At 47.3% G+C, this 18,935-nt stretch overlaps 1 protein-coding gene across 3 annotated transcripts in view; it reads left to right on the top strand.

Moving 5' to 3' along the window:
• Positions 1–17,889, top strand: part of LOC141520529 (scavenger receptor cysteine-rich type 1 protein M130-like) — a 31,278-nt gene extending 13,389 nt beyond the window's left edge. The window contains exons 7-17 of one of the 3 annotated variants that reach the window (XM_074232098.1): positions 2,791–3,105; positions 3,407–3,721; positions 4,004–4,096; positions 4,200–4,514; positions 5,204–5,521; positions 8,922–9,230; positions 9,479–9,508; positions 9,915–10,025; positions 10,523–10,615; positions 11,955–12,098; positions 17,462–17,888. In XM_074232098.1, the coding sequence (XP_074088199.1) occupies positions 2,791–3,105; positions 3,407–3,721; positions 4,004–4,096; positions 4,200–4,514; positions 5,204–5,521; positions 8,922–9,230; positions 9,479–9,508; positions 9,915–10,025; positions 10,523–10,615; positions 11,955–12,073 (2,018 nt within the window). In that variant the 3' untranslated portion in view covers positions 12,074–12,098; positions 17,462–17,888. The other 2 variants (XM_074232099.1, XM_074232100.1) reach the window with 2 other exon arrangements.
• Positions 17,890–18,935: the final 1,046 nt, after the last annotated feature.

The following is an 18,935-nucleotide window of genomic DNA, read 5'->3' as shown; positions in this document are numbered from 1 at the left end:
TGTGCTGGACCTTGGAATCCATCTACAATGCAATCCCCTACTTGCCCAGAAGACCCAGAAGGCAGATTCTTAAGACCCTCAGCAACTCTGGCCTCTCCCAAGATGGGTAATTCCTGACTGTGACTCCTTGGGACTAGAACTCTTTATTTCGGGTTGCTTACAGTATTTTTTCTTTGACCTAGAAATCTGGATTTCAGCTGAAATGTTCCTAGGAGTTTTCATTTTGTGTTTCTTTTAGGAGAATAGTAGATTTTTTTTCTAGTTTCATTTTGCCCTCTGGTTCTAAGAGATCTGGGGAGCTTAAAAAATAATTACTTCTTGAACTGGAATGTTCAGACTCTTTTTAAAGTCATAACATATAGGAATTACAATGATTTTTAAACAATGTTCCCCTGCTCTGATTTTTGAGTCAGTTTTTTGGGGGCGGCTAGGTGGTGTAGTGGATAGGGCACCGGCCCTAGAGTCAGGAGTACCTGGGTTCAAATCCAGCCTCAGACACTTAATAATTACCTAGCTGTGTGCCCTTGGGCAAGCTTTTTGACTTAAAAAAAAATTCTTTGTTTTTAAGGGTTTTTTGCAAGGCAAATGGGGTTAAGTGGTTTGCCCAAGGGCACACAGCTAGGTAATTATTAAGTGTCTGAAACTGGATTTGAACCCAGGTACTGACTCCAGGGCCGGTGGTCTATCCACTGTGCCACCTAGCCACCCATTTGTTTTTGTTTTTTTCTTAAGGTTTTGAAAAAATTTCTTATAGTTTCCATGGAGTTATTCAATTCTTTTTGGACCATTCTACTTTTTGAGGAGCCTGTTACTTGAATAAGAGTTTATATTTCTTCTGCTAGTACATTATCTTTCCAATTCTTTCTTCTACTAAGTTCATTTAATGTATAAAATAATTTTGATATCTTTAACAAAATTCTCCGCCTGCCTGCCTGCCTTCCTTCCTTCCTTCCTTCCTTCCTTCCTTCCTTCCTTCCTTCCTTCCTTCCTTCCTTCCTTCCTTCTTCTTCCATTGTGGTTCAGTGGTTTGTGGTTTGGTACATTTCTAGAGGGAATGTGTGGCTCTTGTGTACATCTGTTTTAGATAGTGGAGGTCCTGTAGCTGCTTTCTCAACTTGTTGAATGCTGTGTTCTTCAACAATCTTGGGGGACATTCAGGCTGAGGACTGATAAGTCCACAACTGTCTGATTCCTTGCAAGGTCTGATCCTAGCCCTACTGATCTGAGGGCATCACAGCTGTGGGCTTGAACCTGGTTGGAACTGCAGCAGACTGCAGTTGTCCTTGGCCACCCTTAGCCATCTGTAGGTTGGGAGCCCTTTTCTCTGAATTCACTGACCTGGTTTTAGATCAAAGACCTCACTTTCAGGTCAAAGTTACTCACTTGTGTTCTTTTCCCTTGACCAGCGCATAGTCTCAGTCCTGTCCAGTCCACTTCCCCCCCCGCCCAAAGGCACATAGACCCTCCTCTAGCTGCGGGAATCTGGGACACAGCTTGGGGCTCTGAACAACAGGCCTGTTGACCTGTGCCTCTAACCTCTCTTGGCCATTGCATAGCCCCAACCCCACCCAGTGTCTCCATGCCCTCTTAGCAAATTCCTCTGTCTTCTTATGTTTATCTGGGCTGGAAAAATGTTCTTTGAATTTCCTAATGAATGCTGGTTCATAGAAGCCTTTATCAGAGTAGGGATGCCAAGCAGTGAGTGGGTGGCTGGGTCTCCTCCTCCACTATCTGCGCAAGGTTCTTCTCCCCTGACCTTTTGACGCTCATAGGGTCCTGTCGGTCTCTTCTGACTCTAATACTCCAAAGACCAAACAGATGGAAATAGGCAAAGAAGAGAGGGGTCATGATTTCCTGGCCCTGCTCCTGGCTCTACCACGCTCACTTCCCAGAGGCTTGTGCAAATTATTGCTTACTCAGCACCAAGCAGAGTACACACACTCACACCCAATAGACCTTCTCTTCACCATATGCTTAAGAGGAGAAAACAGTCCTAGAACCTAGCCCTGCTCAGAAGCTCATAGGGGTGATGTCATTGGTTTGAGGACACTAAAGGCTGGGCTCTCGTTAGCCTGTCCAGTTCCTTGGTAACATTGACCTCTGCATACTCCCTAAGGACTTGCACATAGGAGGTGTTCAATAGAAAGAAATGGCCCCAAAGAAAGGTGAGCACACATGAGCACCCAGACCCTCTATTCATTATTTCTTTCTTCTTCTTCTTTTTTTTTTTGCCCAAGGCCACACAGCTAGGTAATTATTAAGTGTCTGAGGCTGTATTTGAACTCAGGTACTCCTGACTCCAGGGCCAGTGCTCTATCCACTGTGTCACCTAGCCATCCCTATTCATTATTTCTTAAAGGGGCCTGTCGCATGGCAAATGTGAGCAATGGTGGTGGGGGAGGCACTGGGGGAGAATAAGCAGGACTTACATTTCGAGCTGTTGTTAATCTTTTCCTCATTTTGTCCTTTTGTGATCCTGGGGGCTTTGTCCAACACAGAGACTAAGATATTCGGTAACAAAATGATAAATATGCCCATGCTTTATGTGATTACACATGAACAACATGTTAGATTGCTCACCATCCTGGGGAGGAAGGGAGAGAATGAGGAACTCAAAACCTAATAGGGAGTATTAAAATTGGTTTTCCATGTTATCGGGGAAATATAAAATATCTTTTAAAAGGCATTAGAGCCTTGCCTGTGGTCCCAGGACATCTTCAGTGGAATTGTCCATCTGGCATTCTTTGCCTTGGAGCTTCAGGAAATCACTCCGAGGCTTTTGCTCCCCAGAGCACATGAAGACGAAGCTGATCGGAGGAGACTTTCCCTGCTCAGGAAGGGTCCTGGTGAAACACAGAGAGACCTGGGGTTCCATCTGTGCCCATGACTTCCCTCTCTCCACGGCCAAAGTGCTGTGCAACGAGCTTCAGTGTGGAGACCTTGTCTCAGTGGTGGAGGCAACTCGTTTTGGACAAAGACCTGGCCAGATCCTAGATGAAGAACTGAGATGTAGAGGCAATGAGTCCCATCTGTCCTTGTGTCCCAGGGTGCTCCTCCCAATGGACAGCTGTACCGATGGCAGGGACATCGGGGTCATCTGCTCACGTGAGAATCAGAGGAGGCACCACCTCCCCCTTTTCCCCCTGCCCTTCCTCCCCACACACACCTGGACTGACCCTGGGCACTGACATTTGGAAGAGCTGTTTGGGATGCTCTTCCAGCTTCCTTGGCTCTTAGATCCCAGGGTTCCCTCCCTGGGATGTCCCTTTCTAGGGGTCCCCTTCTCTCCTAGACTCAGTTGCCTCCTTGACCCATAATAACCTTTATTTACACCTTCCTCTGTCCTGCTGTGCACATTCCACTGACTGGCTTTGGCCTCTACTCCAAGACACTGTCTCCTCTCCAGGGTTCCTGACTTCCCGGCTGGTCGATGGAAATTCTAGTTGTGAAGGCCGAGTGGAAATTCAGATACAAGAGAGCTGGGGAGCGCTATGTGACTCTTCTTGGGACTTGCCTAATGCCAATGTCCTTTGCAATCAACTCGGTTGTGGAGCTGCCCTCTCAATCCCCAAAGATTCCCATTTTGGGGAAGGAAAAGGCCAGATCTGGAATCATATGTTTTACTGCTCAGGAATGGAGCGCCACTTGGGGGACTGTCTGATGACTGCTCTGGGGGCTCCTGTGTGTCCTCGTGGACACACTGCCTCTGTGATATGCTCAGGTAACAAAAGGGAACCAACTGTGGGGCCAGAGGACTCATCTGTGGAAGAAAAAGGGAAGGGGTGGCTTGAACCCAGGCTTCAGGGAGTCACAGGGGGAGGGAAACTGAGGGCAGTCATTGCTCCCAGGAGAGGGGGATGATTCAGAGGGGCTGCGAAGGATGAGGACATTCCTGCTTGGGCTGGACAACCCTCTCTCTCAGGCACCCACCCCCCAAACTGGACAACCTGTTCACTCTCCACATGTTAACACACCAGAGGGCTGAGCAGATCTATGTTTGCAGGAAACCAGACTGAGACCTGGGCCCCTTGCAAAGATTCCCAGCACAGTCCAGCTGGGGCCATTTTGCGCCTGAGGAATTCTACTGAATGTTCAGGTGAGAATGGGCATGGAGGCCTGGGGAGAGCATTCCCCAGAACCAGCCAGGGAGAGGCCCTTCAAGCAATCTCCCAGGTCTCACCAAGCATCTCTTCCTATAGAGATCCGTGAGATTCGCCTTATGGATGGAGGAGACCGCTGTGTTGGCAGGGTGGAAGTCTATAATGAAGGCTCCTGGGGCACTATCTGTGATGACTCTTGGGACCTGAGTGATGCCCAAGTGGTGTGCCAACAGCTAGGCTGTGGAAAGGCCTTGAATGCCACCATTTTGGCCCACTTTGGACAAGGCTCAGGGCCTATCTGGCTTGATGACTTGAGATGCTCTGGGAATGAATCCCAGGTGTGGCAATGTCCTTTTCGAGGCTGGGGACGACACAACTGCCGTCACAAGGAGGATGCAGGAGTGGTCTGTTCAGGTGTGTGAGAGGAGAAAGGACAGAGGGAAGAAGAAGGAGGAGAGGGAGCAGCCCTATACTGAACCCTGTCCTTGAGTGGGTACCCTGATTGTAAGGTTCCTGGGATCCCCTCAACCTTGAAGTCACAGGCAAATCTACATGGGAAGGGAGGTCCTATCCCTCACTCAAAAAACCCACTGGAAGTTTACCTTCCTTACCCCAAGTCAAGAGCAGGTGTTTTGCTTTTTTAAAATAATATTTAATCCCCCCAATTATAAGGTAAAACAAATTTTAGCAATTTTTTAAATTCTGAATTTCAAATTCCATCCCCCCCCCCAAATGGTATGCTGTCTGATAAAGATTATACTTGTGTGCAGGAATAGGAGTGAAAGAGAAAGATGGGCATGATTTAAGATTAGTGTTTGGCAAGATGTGATGGGAAATTTAGGAAAATTGGGAGGTAGAGGATCTGAAGTCTTGGAGAAGCTAGAATCAGAGAAAGGAAGGTCAGAGTTCATGGACTTGGATCCAGGATGGGGCCATCTCTGTGTGAGCTCAGAGGACTGGGACATTGGGGATTTGAGGAAGCACCAGGTTGCATAGGGAAGAGTTGGGGAGGAGAGGGTTCTTTCTGCCAAGGGAGGGAGGGAAGCCCACCCCAAGATATTATTTAGGAAATCTCTCTCCTCACCAATACCCTTTCTCTGTAGGGGCCCTGGCTTTGAGGCTGTACAGTGAAAAGAGTTCTCAGGACTGTGCTGGACGCTTGGAGGTCTTTTACAATGGGAGCTGGGGAAGTGTGGGCAGTAAAATGTCTGTAGTCACCCCTGGACTGGTGTGCGGTCAGCTGGACTGTGGGGACACTGGGAAGTTGAAAAATGCTCCCTTGTACCAGGCAAGTTCCAGGCCCTCCTGGGTCAATGACATTCAGTGCTCCAGTGGGCCTGCCTCCCTCTGGCAATGCCCTTCTATGTCGTGGGAGAAGCGATACTTGAAACCATGGGAAGAGGCTTGGATCAGCTGTACAGGTGAGTGTTCTTATAGCCAGATTCTTGTTGCCCAAGGCCCTGATGGCATAGTCATCTTGCCCACCTTTCAGCTTGGCCAGGGGAGCATCCTGTGCCCTGGGGGAACCCAAGAGTGGGGACCTGGGCATCTAGCCTCAATCTCTCCCTTGATCATTCACAAACTATTTGTATCAACTAGCAAAGTTACTGATGCAGCCTAGGCCTCTATTTCTTAGTCTTTAAAATGAAAATTTCTGCTTTAATGATATTATAATAATCCCAGCAGTCAAATTTTCTATCATCCAGTAAGTCAGTAAAAAAAAATGTTCCTGAGATAAATAGATTTATTGTCAATAAAATGGATCAATTGCTAAGTCCCAGGTGCCAGGCACTTTGCTAAGCAGGGGGATCCAAGATCCTGCCTTCAAGGTGTTCCTATTCTTAAGGGGGGGAGTTGAGTCAAGGGCATGGAAACAAGATACAGACAGGAGGCTGAACAGAGGGAAGGATTGTAGCAATGGGTCAAGCCATCATGGATTGTAAACGCCAAACAGAGCATTTTGGATTGGATCTTGGAGGTTATAGGGAACCACTGGAGATTATTGAGGAGGGGGGGTGACGTGGCCAGACCTGGGACTTAGGGAAATGGCTTTCATGGCTGACAGACCTCCCCAGCAGTATTGCAATAATTCAAGGGGATGAGGGTCTGCCACAGGGTAGGAGCAGCATCAAAGGAGAGAAGGGGGGCTGGTATTTGAGAATGGTTACCGTGATATAACAGGTCAGATTTAGGAGGTGAGGGAGAATGAGGAGCTCAGGATGACATCTCTTGTTAACATGGGAACTGGAAAGATAGTGGGACTCTCAAAATAACTCTGAAGAGGGGACTACTTGGGGGGGGCGAAAGAATGAGTTTTGAGATGTTGAGTATAAAATATCTAGAGTAAGAAGAATCAAACCCAAATAGAAATTGATTCCTGTAGGCACAGATTGACTTAGAAAACCTCAAATTAACATTATCTTTGTAGCATTTTAATTTATTTTGTTGAATATTTGCTAATGACAATGTTTGTTTGGATTTTGCAAGGCAAGGGCTTAAGTGACTTGCCCAGGGTCACATAACTAAGTATCAAGTGTCTGGACAGGATTTGAACTCAGGACCTCAGACTCCAGGGTCTGTGCTCCAAACACTGTGCCACCTAGCCACCCCTGCCAATGATATTTTAATGGTCTAGAGGACATTCAGTTTGAGATGGAGGCCAGGAAAGACAATAGGCCAGATAAGAAGGGGGGCAGGAGAAAGGTTGGTGAACATTGGATGACTCCAGGGCATCTTACACTTTGATCAAGCTTCCCAAAGGGGACAGAGGAGAATAGGGAGAGGAGTCATGGAAACCTAGAGAAGAGGGGTGATGGGCAGGGTCAAAGGCGGCAGCAGCGAGGCAAAGGAGGGCCAGGAAGGAGATTGGGAACCCCCCGGTCCCTTGGGAGACTGGAGCCAGACCATGCCTAGTAAAGGAGAGGGACTATAGACCTCTGAGGGGATCTAGGTGTTTATCTGAGAAGGGGAGGAAAGCCCCAGGACCACCCTTAGATGGGCAGATGTTGTTTAGGGATGGTGGGGGCATGGGCAGTCTGTGGACAGCAGTAAAGAGACAGGCTGTAGCTTGGTGAGAGCAGGAAGGATGGAGAAGGCAGCGTACTGGAGGACATGGGATGGAGAGGGACCCCTGCACAGGCAGTAGTTTGACTCAGGAATGGGAAAGGCTGCCTCTTTGAGGGAGATGAGGCAGAAGACCACTGGGTGCTGCAAGAGGAGGAGGAGGGGAGAAGAGGCCCCATCCTGATTCAAACTCTCAGAGAGTGACAGGAGGCCAGGGTCTCAGCTACTGGGGGGACAGGGTGTCATTAGAGGCAGTTACGAGGTTCCAGTTGAGGTTGGAGTGAACCCAGATCTCATTATCAATGAGGAGCGCTAGCCCTTCTGCCTGTCTCTTGGCAATATGTCCTCCCCAACTCCCCAAGGGGCTGAAGCTTCTCTTGTAATTTTTTTGTGATATCCAGGTCCTGATTTTTCTTTCTAATTTCTTCTTTTTTTTCTTTCTTTTTTTCTTTTCTTTCTTTTTTTTTTTTTTTTAAGATTTTTCAAGGCAATGGGGCTAAGTGGCTTGCCCAAGGCCACACAGCTAGGTAATTATTAAATGTCTGAGGCTGGATTTGAACCCAGGTACTTCTGACTCCAAGGCTGGTGCTCTATTCACTGCGCCACCTAGCCGTCCTGTAATTTCTTCTTGGGGGCAACTCATACCCACCCAGTTGGGTCCTGTCCCCCAGCGCAGTGATGTCTTTGTGATTCTGACATTTAATGCTTGAGAGCTTGGAGTAACGTCCATCAGGAACACTAATAGAAGATTGTTAGGACAAAGATAGATCTTCATTGTAGGGAGATGTTTGGGGTGGTCAAGGGGTTCTACCAAGGCAGTTCAACCCCCTCCCCTTCTCTAGTTCTGTTCTGCTCCCTATCATCCTTCATGGACTCTAGTCAGGGAGCAGCTACAGGCTTGTGAGCCCAGTTGGCCAACAGTAGCCTAGAGAAGTTGGCAGTTGTGTTTAGACTCCTCTAGACTTCCAGGGAAGAGGAAAGGAAGTAGGCCTCTAGGACACTCCCAAGATGTTCCTGGCCTCTTCCCCATAACTGGTTCACTAAGACCCAAAGGGATAAAAAAGGTGGCACTTCATGAAAAACTTCAGAAGAGGAGCCAGATGTGAATCTTAATGATGCTTTCAAATACTGTTGAATGTTTTCAATAATGGAACCTGCAAAGTTAGGGGCATCACACAGTGGACCCATGGCTAACAGACCAGGGAGGGACAAAGACAGCCCCCTCCCTTTCCCCCTCTGGGCAGGGCCTTTTGCCTCAGTGGCCACAAATGGTTTTTTTTTTAACAGACTCCTCCTCTGTGTGGTGGTATCAACTGCAAGGACATGCATGGGGTGAGAGGAGGCAGAGATGTGTCTCATCTGTGCCTCACCTGAGCCTCACCTGTGATTCAGAAGGGTTGAGGGTAGATACCTTAATTGTACATAGAGCCATCCAGGTCAAGCTCAGCTCTGCCTCCCTCACTTCACATCCCATCCCACAAGGATGGGAGGCTTTGATATTCCTGGTGAGCCCTGGGTTCTGGTTTCCCTTTTCTATGTCTGAGACCCTGTTCTCAGTCTCTGAGTGGCTTCATCTCCACTGCTGACCCTTCCATTGAACCAGCCCATTCCCCAGGGTGAGGGGGGGGAGTGGAGTGCTGACTTTTGGCATGGACCTTTCTGGCAAACTGAGTGCTCTCTGGGCCATAAAGATCTTTGGACAAGAGTGGACCAAAGTGGAACAAAGCTTGACACTAAGGTCGGCCTCTGCCTTTCCAGGCAAACTTCGACTCCAGGGAGGAGACTCTCGATGCTCAGGGCGTGTGGAAGTCTGGCACAAAGGCTCTTGGGGCACAGTCTGCGACGACTCTTGGGACCTGGCTGATGCGGAGGCCGTATGCCGGCAGCTGCGCTGTGGCCCTGCTCTGGCTGCCCCACATGAGGCTGCCTTTGGCCAAGGGATCGGACCTGTATGGTTGAGCAATGTTCGCTGCCAAGGGAATGAGTCATCTCTGTGGGACTGTCCTGCTGATCCTTGGGGGCAGGCAGATTGTGGGCACAAGGAAGATGCCAGTGTGAATTGTACAGGTCAGTGTCGGTCAGTGGGGCAGAGACTGAGAACAATGGTTTCTGTAGGGAAGTTGGCATGATGGCTTGGAGCATGGGAATGGGAAGAGAGGGAAAGAATGAAGGGCATCTTCATTGGGTTGAAGACTCTGCCTTTGCCCATATTTTTTTGATAACTCCTGTGGGAGGAGACCAGGGAACTCTTAGACTGACCTTAGGGGTTCCCCTTGACTCTCTAGCCCAGACTTCAACTTCTCTTCTTCCTGCAGATTTTTTCAAGGCCCCTGGACGTTCTGAAGGTATGACATCCTTGCCCATTGAGTCGCTGTGATATGTCATGATGGGAGGGACTAATAATGACCCTGGTCAATTGGGACAGCAGGTTCAACCCTGCCAACTCTCCTTGGGCAGGTCTCAGGCCTGCTAAGTCCTCCCGGGGGCATCTAGCTGGAAGGTGCCCCAGATTTGGTTCTTGTCCTTCCAGCAGCTTCTGCTCTGTTGACTCTTCCATGAATTGGTGGGCCTCCCACCATTCTCAGGAGTGGGGTGTGTGTGAGAGCTCTCTCTAGGGGAGGGCTTGGTGGCATCTGTGCCCCAGGGCTTGTTCCTGGAAGGCTCTGTCTCTCATGAGTCTAGGTGCCTTTGGACTCTTGTTTGCCATGGGGCTGGGACCTGGTCACTTAACTCTCTCTCTTTTCTTCTCAGGACACAATAGCTCTGGGCTTCCCTGGATCTTTGGGGTCCTCCTGGTGGTTCTGCTCCTGTCTGCTTTATTCTTTTGGGTTCGGGCTAGAAGACAGAGACAACGAGTTGCAGGTGTGACCCCAAGGACCCCTCCCCCAGACAGTAAGGTCTCTGGGAGTCAGGAGGATGACCAGGCCCTCAGAAGTGGGGTGGACTGATGGGCAGGGTGGGAAGAGAATGGGGTGGCCTTCCCAGAATTGTCTGCACATCAGTGTACTCACTATCAAGTGAGGAAGGCAGCAGAGCTGGGGGCTGGATATCGTCTTCTGTTTAGGGGCCTGGAATACAGGGAAACTGAAACATGGGAGGAACCATGCCAGACTCCCAACATCATTGCACCCCCCCCCCCCCCCAGGAATCTCAGACTGAAAGTAGGGAGTCAATGGGACTCTGACCAGGATAAGTACAGGATGGTAGAAGAACTCAAAAGCTACAGGGTTAGGCTTCAGGCAGGAAATAAGGTCATGGAGGTGACTGACCATGCAGCTCCAAGGGGGCATTCTGGGAGGGCCAGGGTTGGGGGAACCATATCTGTGGCTTCGACTCAGGGAGGATGCCTTTGTTCTCAGCTGTCTCCAATGGAGGGGACCTGAACCACATGGCCCTGTACCAAAAGACAGATTCCAAATGGAAGGATGACCAAAACTTGCTCAGCAATGCAGGTCTGTGGGGCTCAGTGGCCACTCTTTCAGAGGTGAAGGAACCCTCCCCCCAATTGAAAAGACTTCTAAACTCCACCCACTCCCTTCAGCAAAAAAGGGAGACACAAAAACAAGAGCATTGTTTTCTTGGTGCAAGCCCTGTCTTTGGAGCAACACCAAGCCTGGACATCCTGGTTGGAGGGCCGAGCCCTCCCATGTGCCAAGGCCTGGGCTAGATGCTGGGAATACAAATGGAACCACGAGACCACCTGGCTCATACCTAGGATCGATCACATATTAGGATGGAGAGAGAGAGAACCTTGTGGAATTGAGGGGGGTGGTCATCTATGAAAGATTCTGTTTCTTCCTGGCAGGCAGGGTTCCCAGGAAGATAGGTTTCAAATTCCACTTCTGATACATGAGCCTGGAGGCAGGAAGAGCTGAGTTCAAATGTCGCCTCAGACACCCCTAGCTATGTGATTTCACCTTTGCCTCCCTCAATCTCCTCAGCTGTAAAAGGGGGTAACAACATTCAATTCCTCAACTTCGTTGTAAGAACAAAATGAGATAATTTTTGTAACATGCTTGGTAGTGTAAAACATTTTATAATCGCTAGTTATTGTTATCATTAGTTTATTATGTGACTCTGAGAAAGGCCCTTAATTTACTTAATATAACAAGATAACTCCCAAGATAATAGCCAAAGATGATATGCCTATGTTTATTGTCGAGGATCTGCCCACATTAATGAAATTATAGCTTATCGTTCCCCTAAATTTGGCCCTCAGGATCCCTTTGGGGGAGACAGTCGAAGACTCTGCTTATGACTGGAGGTGTAGGGTTTTCTGAGTCCCACACTAGCATGATGAGAAAAGCTTAGATGAGAGCGGGGGGTAATTGGGCAGAGAAACATTTGGAATCATTCTATTCCCTTTGTCTGCACTGGAATCATCTTGAACCCATGTCCCATACTCTTCCTTCCCCCACCTCCACCTTACTCATCCATCCAAATGTGGGGTGCTGGCTCCTGATCCTGTGTCTGCAGAGAGCCAGTTTTCTGAGGTGGGCCTACTATTCTGGGCTTGTTCTATACAGATCCCATAAGACTTATCCCTACCCCATTCACCTATGTATTGGCAGCTGTTACCTCAATAAACCCATTTTGACTAAATCCCAAATAACTCCCTTCCTCTCCCCGCCCCCCCCCCCCAAGCTAACTGTCCAGGCTTCAAACAAGTCCCTTTCTGAAATAGTTTGTGCTCCTTGGGAATTTCCCATTTTCTAAAGGCTTTGACTGGGATCTCTAAATGACTAGAATAAAATCCAGAGGCTACAAATCTGTCCTTTTTAATCTCTCCAGAGCTCCCTGATGGATGTGAGGACCAAGCTTCAGAGAACAGTTCCTCTACTATCATCTCTAGGTCAGAGTCGCTTCTTGCTCCTTGGAGAAACAACAGGGTCTTCCAGTTCAGAAGGTAGCTCTGGGAAAAGCAAATCCTTCCAGGTGAGGAAGTTTGATGGTGCTTGCCAAGGCTCCTGGGATCCTGCCTGTTTCATGGCAGTCCTCAGCAGAGCCTCAAGTTGCTTCTGCCCCACATCTGCTTCTAGGCCATTCTGGAAGAACCCTCAGTTTCCCTTTAAACTGGCATCTGGAAAGCTCAGTCCCACTGCCCTGAATTCTGTTCTCCTGGGTCAAGCAGCCAAAAAGGCCACTCTCTCTTCCATCGTCTGGCTTGAAGTCACAAATCCCTCAAAAGGAGACCCAGAACAGTCCCTGGGGGGCCCTCACCAGCCTGGTTTCCTCCCCCACCCCAACATTCAGCAGCTTCTCAGGGACTGTGCTCTGAGGCCCTGGGCTAACATACTAGTAGCTGTACCGTATCTCCTTAGAGCTCTCTGACCACTGCTTCCCTCTAGTCTTCCTTCAGCTGGCCATGCCACTCCCTGGGACCCTTGGCAGATTCCCAGGGGGCTACTTCTGGCCTGCAGCAGAGCTGTTAGAGTCCCTCAGATGAGCCTGGCTGTGGATTTTGCTGCATATTTCCCACGTCCACTTTAATCTGATACCTCTGACCTAGAGGATTGCCACCAATTTCTCAGGTTGGCTCTAAAAGTCTTTCATTTCCTGATGCTAGGCTCCTGTTTGGTACATTTCCCGGGGTTCCTGGGGGACCGTCCATGGGCCTGCTACTATCTCCCCTCCTTCCTTGTCCTGTTTTTGCCCAGTTGAGCAAACATGTCAACCCCTAAGCAACTCATGCCCAGCCAGCCAGTTCACTTGGCCAGTAGTGAAGACCATGACATCAGGGAAGTGATACCACGACAAGCACATGAACTGGATTTGAGTGAGGGGGTGCTGTTCTAAGTCACCAGCCTCATTTTCTCCTCCAGAGACATATGTGTCCAGTGGCCAGATAGGAATAAAGACAACTGGGAATGGTCCTGGATGTGAGAAAATGGGGTTAAATGACTTACCCAGGGTCACACAGCTAGTAAGAGTCAAGAGTCAGAGGTCAGACTTCAACTCAGATCATCCTGAATCCAGGGCTGAGCTGTGCACCTAGCTGTCAGGAGCTGTCACCACCTTTAGATTAAAAGAGAGGAAGAATAGTTACACTATTTCTCTGTGGCCAAAATACTTGATCTGGTGGCAACAAACTTATTCTTTAGAGTATTCTAATATTGTATTTCCATCTAATTGTTTTCCTTTCTAATGCTCTGCATGTTATGCTTTAAACACCTTGTGAGAAAGAGTCCATAGACTTCACCAGCCTGCCAAAGGTGTCATGACACAAGAACAGTTAAAACCTGTCCTTGGTGGGGAGGAAGACGGGGCTATACTATGCCTGTGGTCTAGACAGCCCAACTGTATCTCTGATTCCATTGGTGTAATAGTAAAATTGGCTAATTCAGAAGTTGAAAAACTCCCAATCTAAGCGTCCCTTAGTTCTTTTAATGCCTCATCTTCCCCAGTGCCCCCTGATTGGTCCCTTTGTCCACCTCCTAAACTCACCTGAATACCTGTTTGTTTATGAAGAGGGATATCAGGCCTCCAGAAGTCAAGAACAGAGGTCTAGCCCTTTTCCCAGGTGTGGTTCTAGCACCTTGCATCATCTGACTCTGCTACTCACTTTCTCATTAGCTTAAGTCAAGCTACCTCTTGGTCCTTTTTCTTCACCTTTAAAAATGAGGTGGGGGTAGCACTGTTCTAAAAGACCTTTGTAAGTGCCATGATTCTTTCTCACTCTAAATCTAGGATTCATCTAATTGTAGAAGGAGAATGATGGTTTTCCCAGGCCAAAACAGTACAAAATTAGGGTCTCTTCCTGGGGATGGATCCCCATAATAAAGGAAGGATATTGGATCAAGTGGGAGGGTAACAGTGATTTTGCCTTTCTTGTCTTGGTTCTGGAACAGAATACTTTCTATATTCAGTCAGAGAGGTGCTTTTGAGTATCAGATCCTACATCAAAGAGTTGTCCTGGACTGAGGGCCAAGAAGTAGATGCGATCCTTGGGGGAGTGCTCCCTGGTAGCCGTGAATGACTAGAATCATCAGATCAGACTTTTTAAGGGTAGAAAGAGGATTTCAAATCGCTGTCCTGGAGCAGAATTTCATTTCACCTCTCTGGAGGCCAAGGAAGGCATCATGTCCTTTAATCTTTTTTTTTTCCTAGGTGATTTTCTAGCTTAGCCACCAAGTCCATGTGACTTTGATCCAACTGGGACCTGAACCTCCTTTCTCATCTATAAAATAAGGGGTTGGATAAGATGGCCTCTTCAATTCCTTCCAGCTCTAAATTGATAACACTTCAATACTCAGGAAACCAAGGACCAATTAGGTGACTTGCTTAACTAAAGTCCCACAGGTGGGAAGCATCAGAAAAGGAATTTGAACCCAGAAGCCATACTCCTTCTACTGTATCACATTGTCTCCTGCTCTTCTGGTTGACTAAAGAAAAAAAATACTTGAGGCAGGGAAGGGGTGTTTTAATACTCACAGAGTAGCTTTTCTGGAGGTTCATCATGTAAGGGAGGTGCTCTGCTCTCCACATTATGATCCAATGGTCACCATCACCATAGAGTTTCAGAGAATGTCCTCTGCACAGGCAGACCTTCTGACCAGCTCTCCTTTGACTCAGTAATGCCCAAGTCTCAAGGCCTGCAGTGGGAGGACACAAAGAAGGCCAGGACAAAGAAAGCAGAGATAATAGATGAGCAAATGGAGACTTCTCCTTATTCATTTTCCTCCCCCCTCAACTAGGTGATGAATACCGGGAGCATAGTGCAAGTGGTAAAGGCTACTGAGAGCTTCTCAGGAGGGGGTCCTGTACTCTCCTGGGGGTGGGCTGGACTTGGGACAATTAGAGTTTTCTTCCAAAAAGCAAAACCATGAGTTTCAGTCCTAGGACTGAGACAGCTCAATTGGGAGATCATTCATCAGGATTTTGGACACAGGGTTCAGGGACCAAGGCTCTCCATTGAGTTTTGCACAGCATTTCCAGGGTCGAAGATGAGGGTAAGAAGACCCTGAGCTGTGAACCCCTATGCTCAGTAAAGTTCAGAGAGGATCCACATCTACATGGGCAGAAGCCAGTTTGTGAAGTTGAGTTCCTCCTCCAGTTCATTCTTGTAGAAGGCAGAGAAGAACCAGACCACTGTCCCACAGTAGTCTGCCCCCACCCAGCGCAGGGTTCGAGATCGTGCATTCTCATTTGTCTTGTAGACTTTCAAGAGTGAAGAATCTGGGGCAGCTAGGTGGCGCAGTGGATAGAGTACCGGCCCTGGAGTCAGGAGGACTTGAGTTCAAATCCGGCCTCAGACACTTAATAATTACCTAGCTATATGGCTTGGGAAAACCACTTAACCCCATTGCCTTGCAAAAAAAAAAAAAACCTAAAAAAAAAGAAGAGTGAAGAATCCTTCCCTCAGTGTGGGGGCAGGTTTATTGACATCATGTCAACCAGAGAGATGAAGGAAAATGGGACACAGGTCACATTTTTCTCAGGTCCAATTTGCAGTCCTTTAATGTGTAATGGCATATGTTACATAGATTTGAGGGGATGTGCTGTGGCATCTGCTATCAAGGGTGATAAAAATAACCATGTGTTCTGTTTCCCACCTTTTTTGTGGTTCTCATGTCAATGTGGTTGAGTTGACCAGGAGGGTCTCGGTGGGCCTCAGATTCAGTGACTTTTGAAGTCCCTTCAGGATTAAGTCTGTAGACCTATGAGAGAGTATTGTTATGTCTTTCATTCTCAAAGAAGAGCATGACATTAGGGAGGTGATGCCACGATAAGCCTGTGATTTGGATTTGAGTGAGGGGAGGGGTTGCTGTGCTACATCATGAGCTGCACTTTCTCCTGCTGAGTCATCTAGATCCAGTGACCAGATATGAATCAGGATGACTGGAGATGGCTGTGGTTGTGAGGCAGTCAGGGTTAAGTGACTTGTCCAGGGTCACCCAACTAGTTAGTGTCAGTTGTCTGAGGTCAGATTCGATCTCTGGTCCTCTTGACTCTAAGATCAGCGCTCTATCCACTACATCCACCTAACTGCCCTATGAGAGAGTATTGTAGTGAGAGCCGGAAAGCCTGGGTGTGAATTCAACCCAAGATGGCCATGTGAAGCTAGGCAAACCACTGACCCCACGCTTTACCTCCATTTTCTCCTCCATAAAATGAGGATTGTTGTGAGGACTACATAAGCTAATATGGAAAGTACCTTAAGGCATTCTTCATCTTAGGACTCTTCATGTTCAGTAGCAAGGCTTACTCAGTGGCCTTATTTTGTCTATCTTTCTTCTGAGGGTGCTGTACCAATGAGGTAGATTTCCAAACCTTTGTTCTAGAAAAGAGAGCTGAGGGGCAGCTAACTAGCACAGTGGACAGAGCACTGGCCCTGGAGTCAGGAAGAACTGAATTCAAATCTGGCTTCATAAACTTAATGATTACCTTGCTCTGGGACCTTGAGCAAATCACTCAACCCCACTACCTTTCAAAAACAAAACAGAAAAGAGCTGATCAATCAATAAATTAGTCAAAGAATCATTTAGTGCTTACTAGTTGCTAGACTCTTAAGTTCTGGTCTTAAAAAGAAGCAAAAGATACCTCTCTCCCAACCCTTCAAAACCCTCCTGCTTTTAAGGATCCCCCCAATGGGGGAGACAACCTAAACCATATAGAGTCAGTCTAAATAAATACAGAGTAGACTGAGGGGTTGGAGTGGGACTAGTAGCTGGACCAACTGGAAAAGGAGGTAACATATGAGCATGGGTACCAGGGAATCCTAGACTTAGAGGTGAGGAAATGGCCTCCCTGGCCTGAAGAACAGCTAACTGAAAGCTTGAGAGGAGAGGAGTGGCATCTTGGTGGAACATCACATAGCTCAGGGAGCGGCTTTCTGAAAATGGTAGACTTTCTATGGGTCTTGTTGTTCATGGTTAAACCTTTCTGGGAAATGTGGTTATGCTAGTTAGATGCTGGTCTCTTCCACTCACACAGATGGTTTGGGCATACTGGTTTTGTGCTTCCCTTTGAGGAAATGGCACTTCCCCTTTTCTGTTGGAATGTTGCTTGCCCACCCTGTTCACAAGGAAGAAGAGAAGGGCAGGAGCCACAGTCCTTTTTCATTTCCCAAATCCTATTATTTCAAGGGCAAGTCACAAACAGTGTAATAGAAAGAGAGTGGGCTCCCATCCAGCTTCTAGTCCTCACCCACCACTGAGTTAATTCTCCCTTATCTATGGAATAGTGCACTGGCTGAGGAGTGCCTGGTGAACCCAGAAACAACCCAGTGATGGTGGCTACCATGTTGCTGCCTTGGTGGGACTCCATTTTTACATTTTCTTCTGTACCCTCTTTCCCAGATGTTCGGGCATAAGCTGTGATTCTCTTCATTTGTATTTTTTTTTTGATTTCCTTCATCATCCTGAGCCCTGAAGGAGGAGATAAGGTCAATGTCATTGTTTGCCACCTCCTCCAAGGTGAGCTTTTTCCAAGGAGCCATGACTTCTCTTCACACTTCATTTATCATGGGAATGGCTCAATCTTCTAAGAACACTTCAGTTCACTGGTCTTTGGACGACAGAGCTCACATTTGGAGTAACAACAGTTGCTGTTGAAAAACTATCAAAAAATCATCTGCCTTGTAGTCTGAAGATGTAGTAGGACCATAGACCATTTGGGGCAAAGATGCTGGATTGCATTAGACATCATAGAACGTACTTATAATCAAATAAAATTCCTTGGTGACTATTTACATGTAAATAAATGAGTCTCAATTCAATCAAAATCAGATCTTTTCAGTCCTTTCCTTGGGGCAAATGGGTGGACAAATGAATTGGGATTGTGCCAGGGTTGAAGTCTAGAAGAACTAATTTCAAATCCAGCCTCAGATTCTTGCTAGCTGTGTAAGTAGTGGGCAAATCAGTTAATCTCTGCTTGCCTCAGTTTCCTCATCTGTGAAATGGGAATGAATAGCACTCCCTTCCAGAATTGTTGTGGAGATCAAATAAGATAATAGTTGTAAACCTCTCTGAAAATGCTATATTAATGTTAGATATTATCCTTATGTTTCTCTTCGTATTCTGTAGGTGCATTCATTCTCACTTTTGCTTGTTCTTAAGTGGTCATGTTAGTATGAAAGCAATTTTCCCCCTTGGGGTATATTTTATTTCACTGAGGAACATTCCTTTTCAAGCTAAATCATTTGATTATTAATATTAAAATGTAACATTCCCTTTTCTGAAGCTCTCACACAAGCCAATCTGAGGTAATAAGAAATGCTTCTTGGGTCTTTCTTTCTTATTAAAGTTGGGAGCGACCAGGTCTACAAAGGGGAAACAAAGCCAGAGAGATGGTGACTAAGATGACTTTTCTGAGTCCAGATTGGGGGAGACTGCCACATTCCTCCACTTGTGTTCTCTTAGTGATGAAATCATAGCAATTGAGAACCAAGCCTCCTTAAATGTCCACCAATCAGGGATCCCTTGGCTGGCCAGGGGAGGTCTGATGATATGCAGTCAGAAGGAAAAGACCCAAATTTAAAATGGTCTGGGATGCTCCTTTGGTCATCTAAAGAGACCACTGGCCTCAATTTATTGATGATTTGCCTGTCTTGCTTATAAATTGATAAATAATGCCCTATCCTTGACTTGTTATGTTAAAGTCTTAGGGAACTTGCCTTGGATGAGAGCTAAGACTTTCTCTTTAGTGAAGCCCAGTAGGTGGATTCCTTCACTCTCTGACTGGGTCCATGTTCTCCTATATAAACCTTCTCTGATTGGTTTAGCTAAGGGTTTTCTTGGATACATGCCATTTCTGATGTTTGTTCATGGAGGA

This window comes from Macrotis lagotis, chromosome 4 (genome assembly GCF_037893015.1).
Source record: "Macrotis lagotis isolate mMagLag1 chromosome 4, bilby.v1.9.chrom.fasta, whole genome shotgun sequence".
Taxonomy (NCBI): Eukaryota; Metazoa; Chordata; class Mammalia; order Peramelemorphia; family Peramelidae; genus Macrotis; species Macrotis lagotis.
The sequence above is the reverse complement of the archived record's forward strand: the minus strand, read 5'-3'. Positions and strand labels throughout refer to the sequence as shown.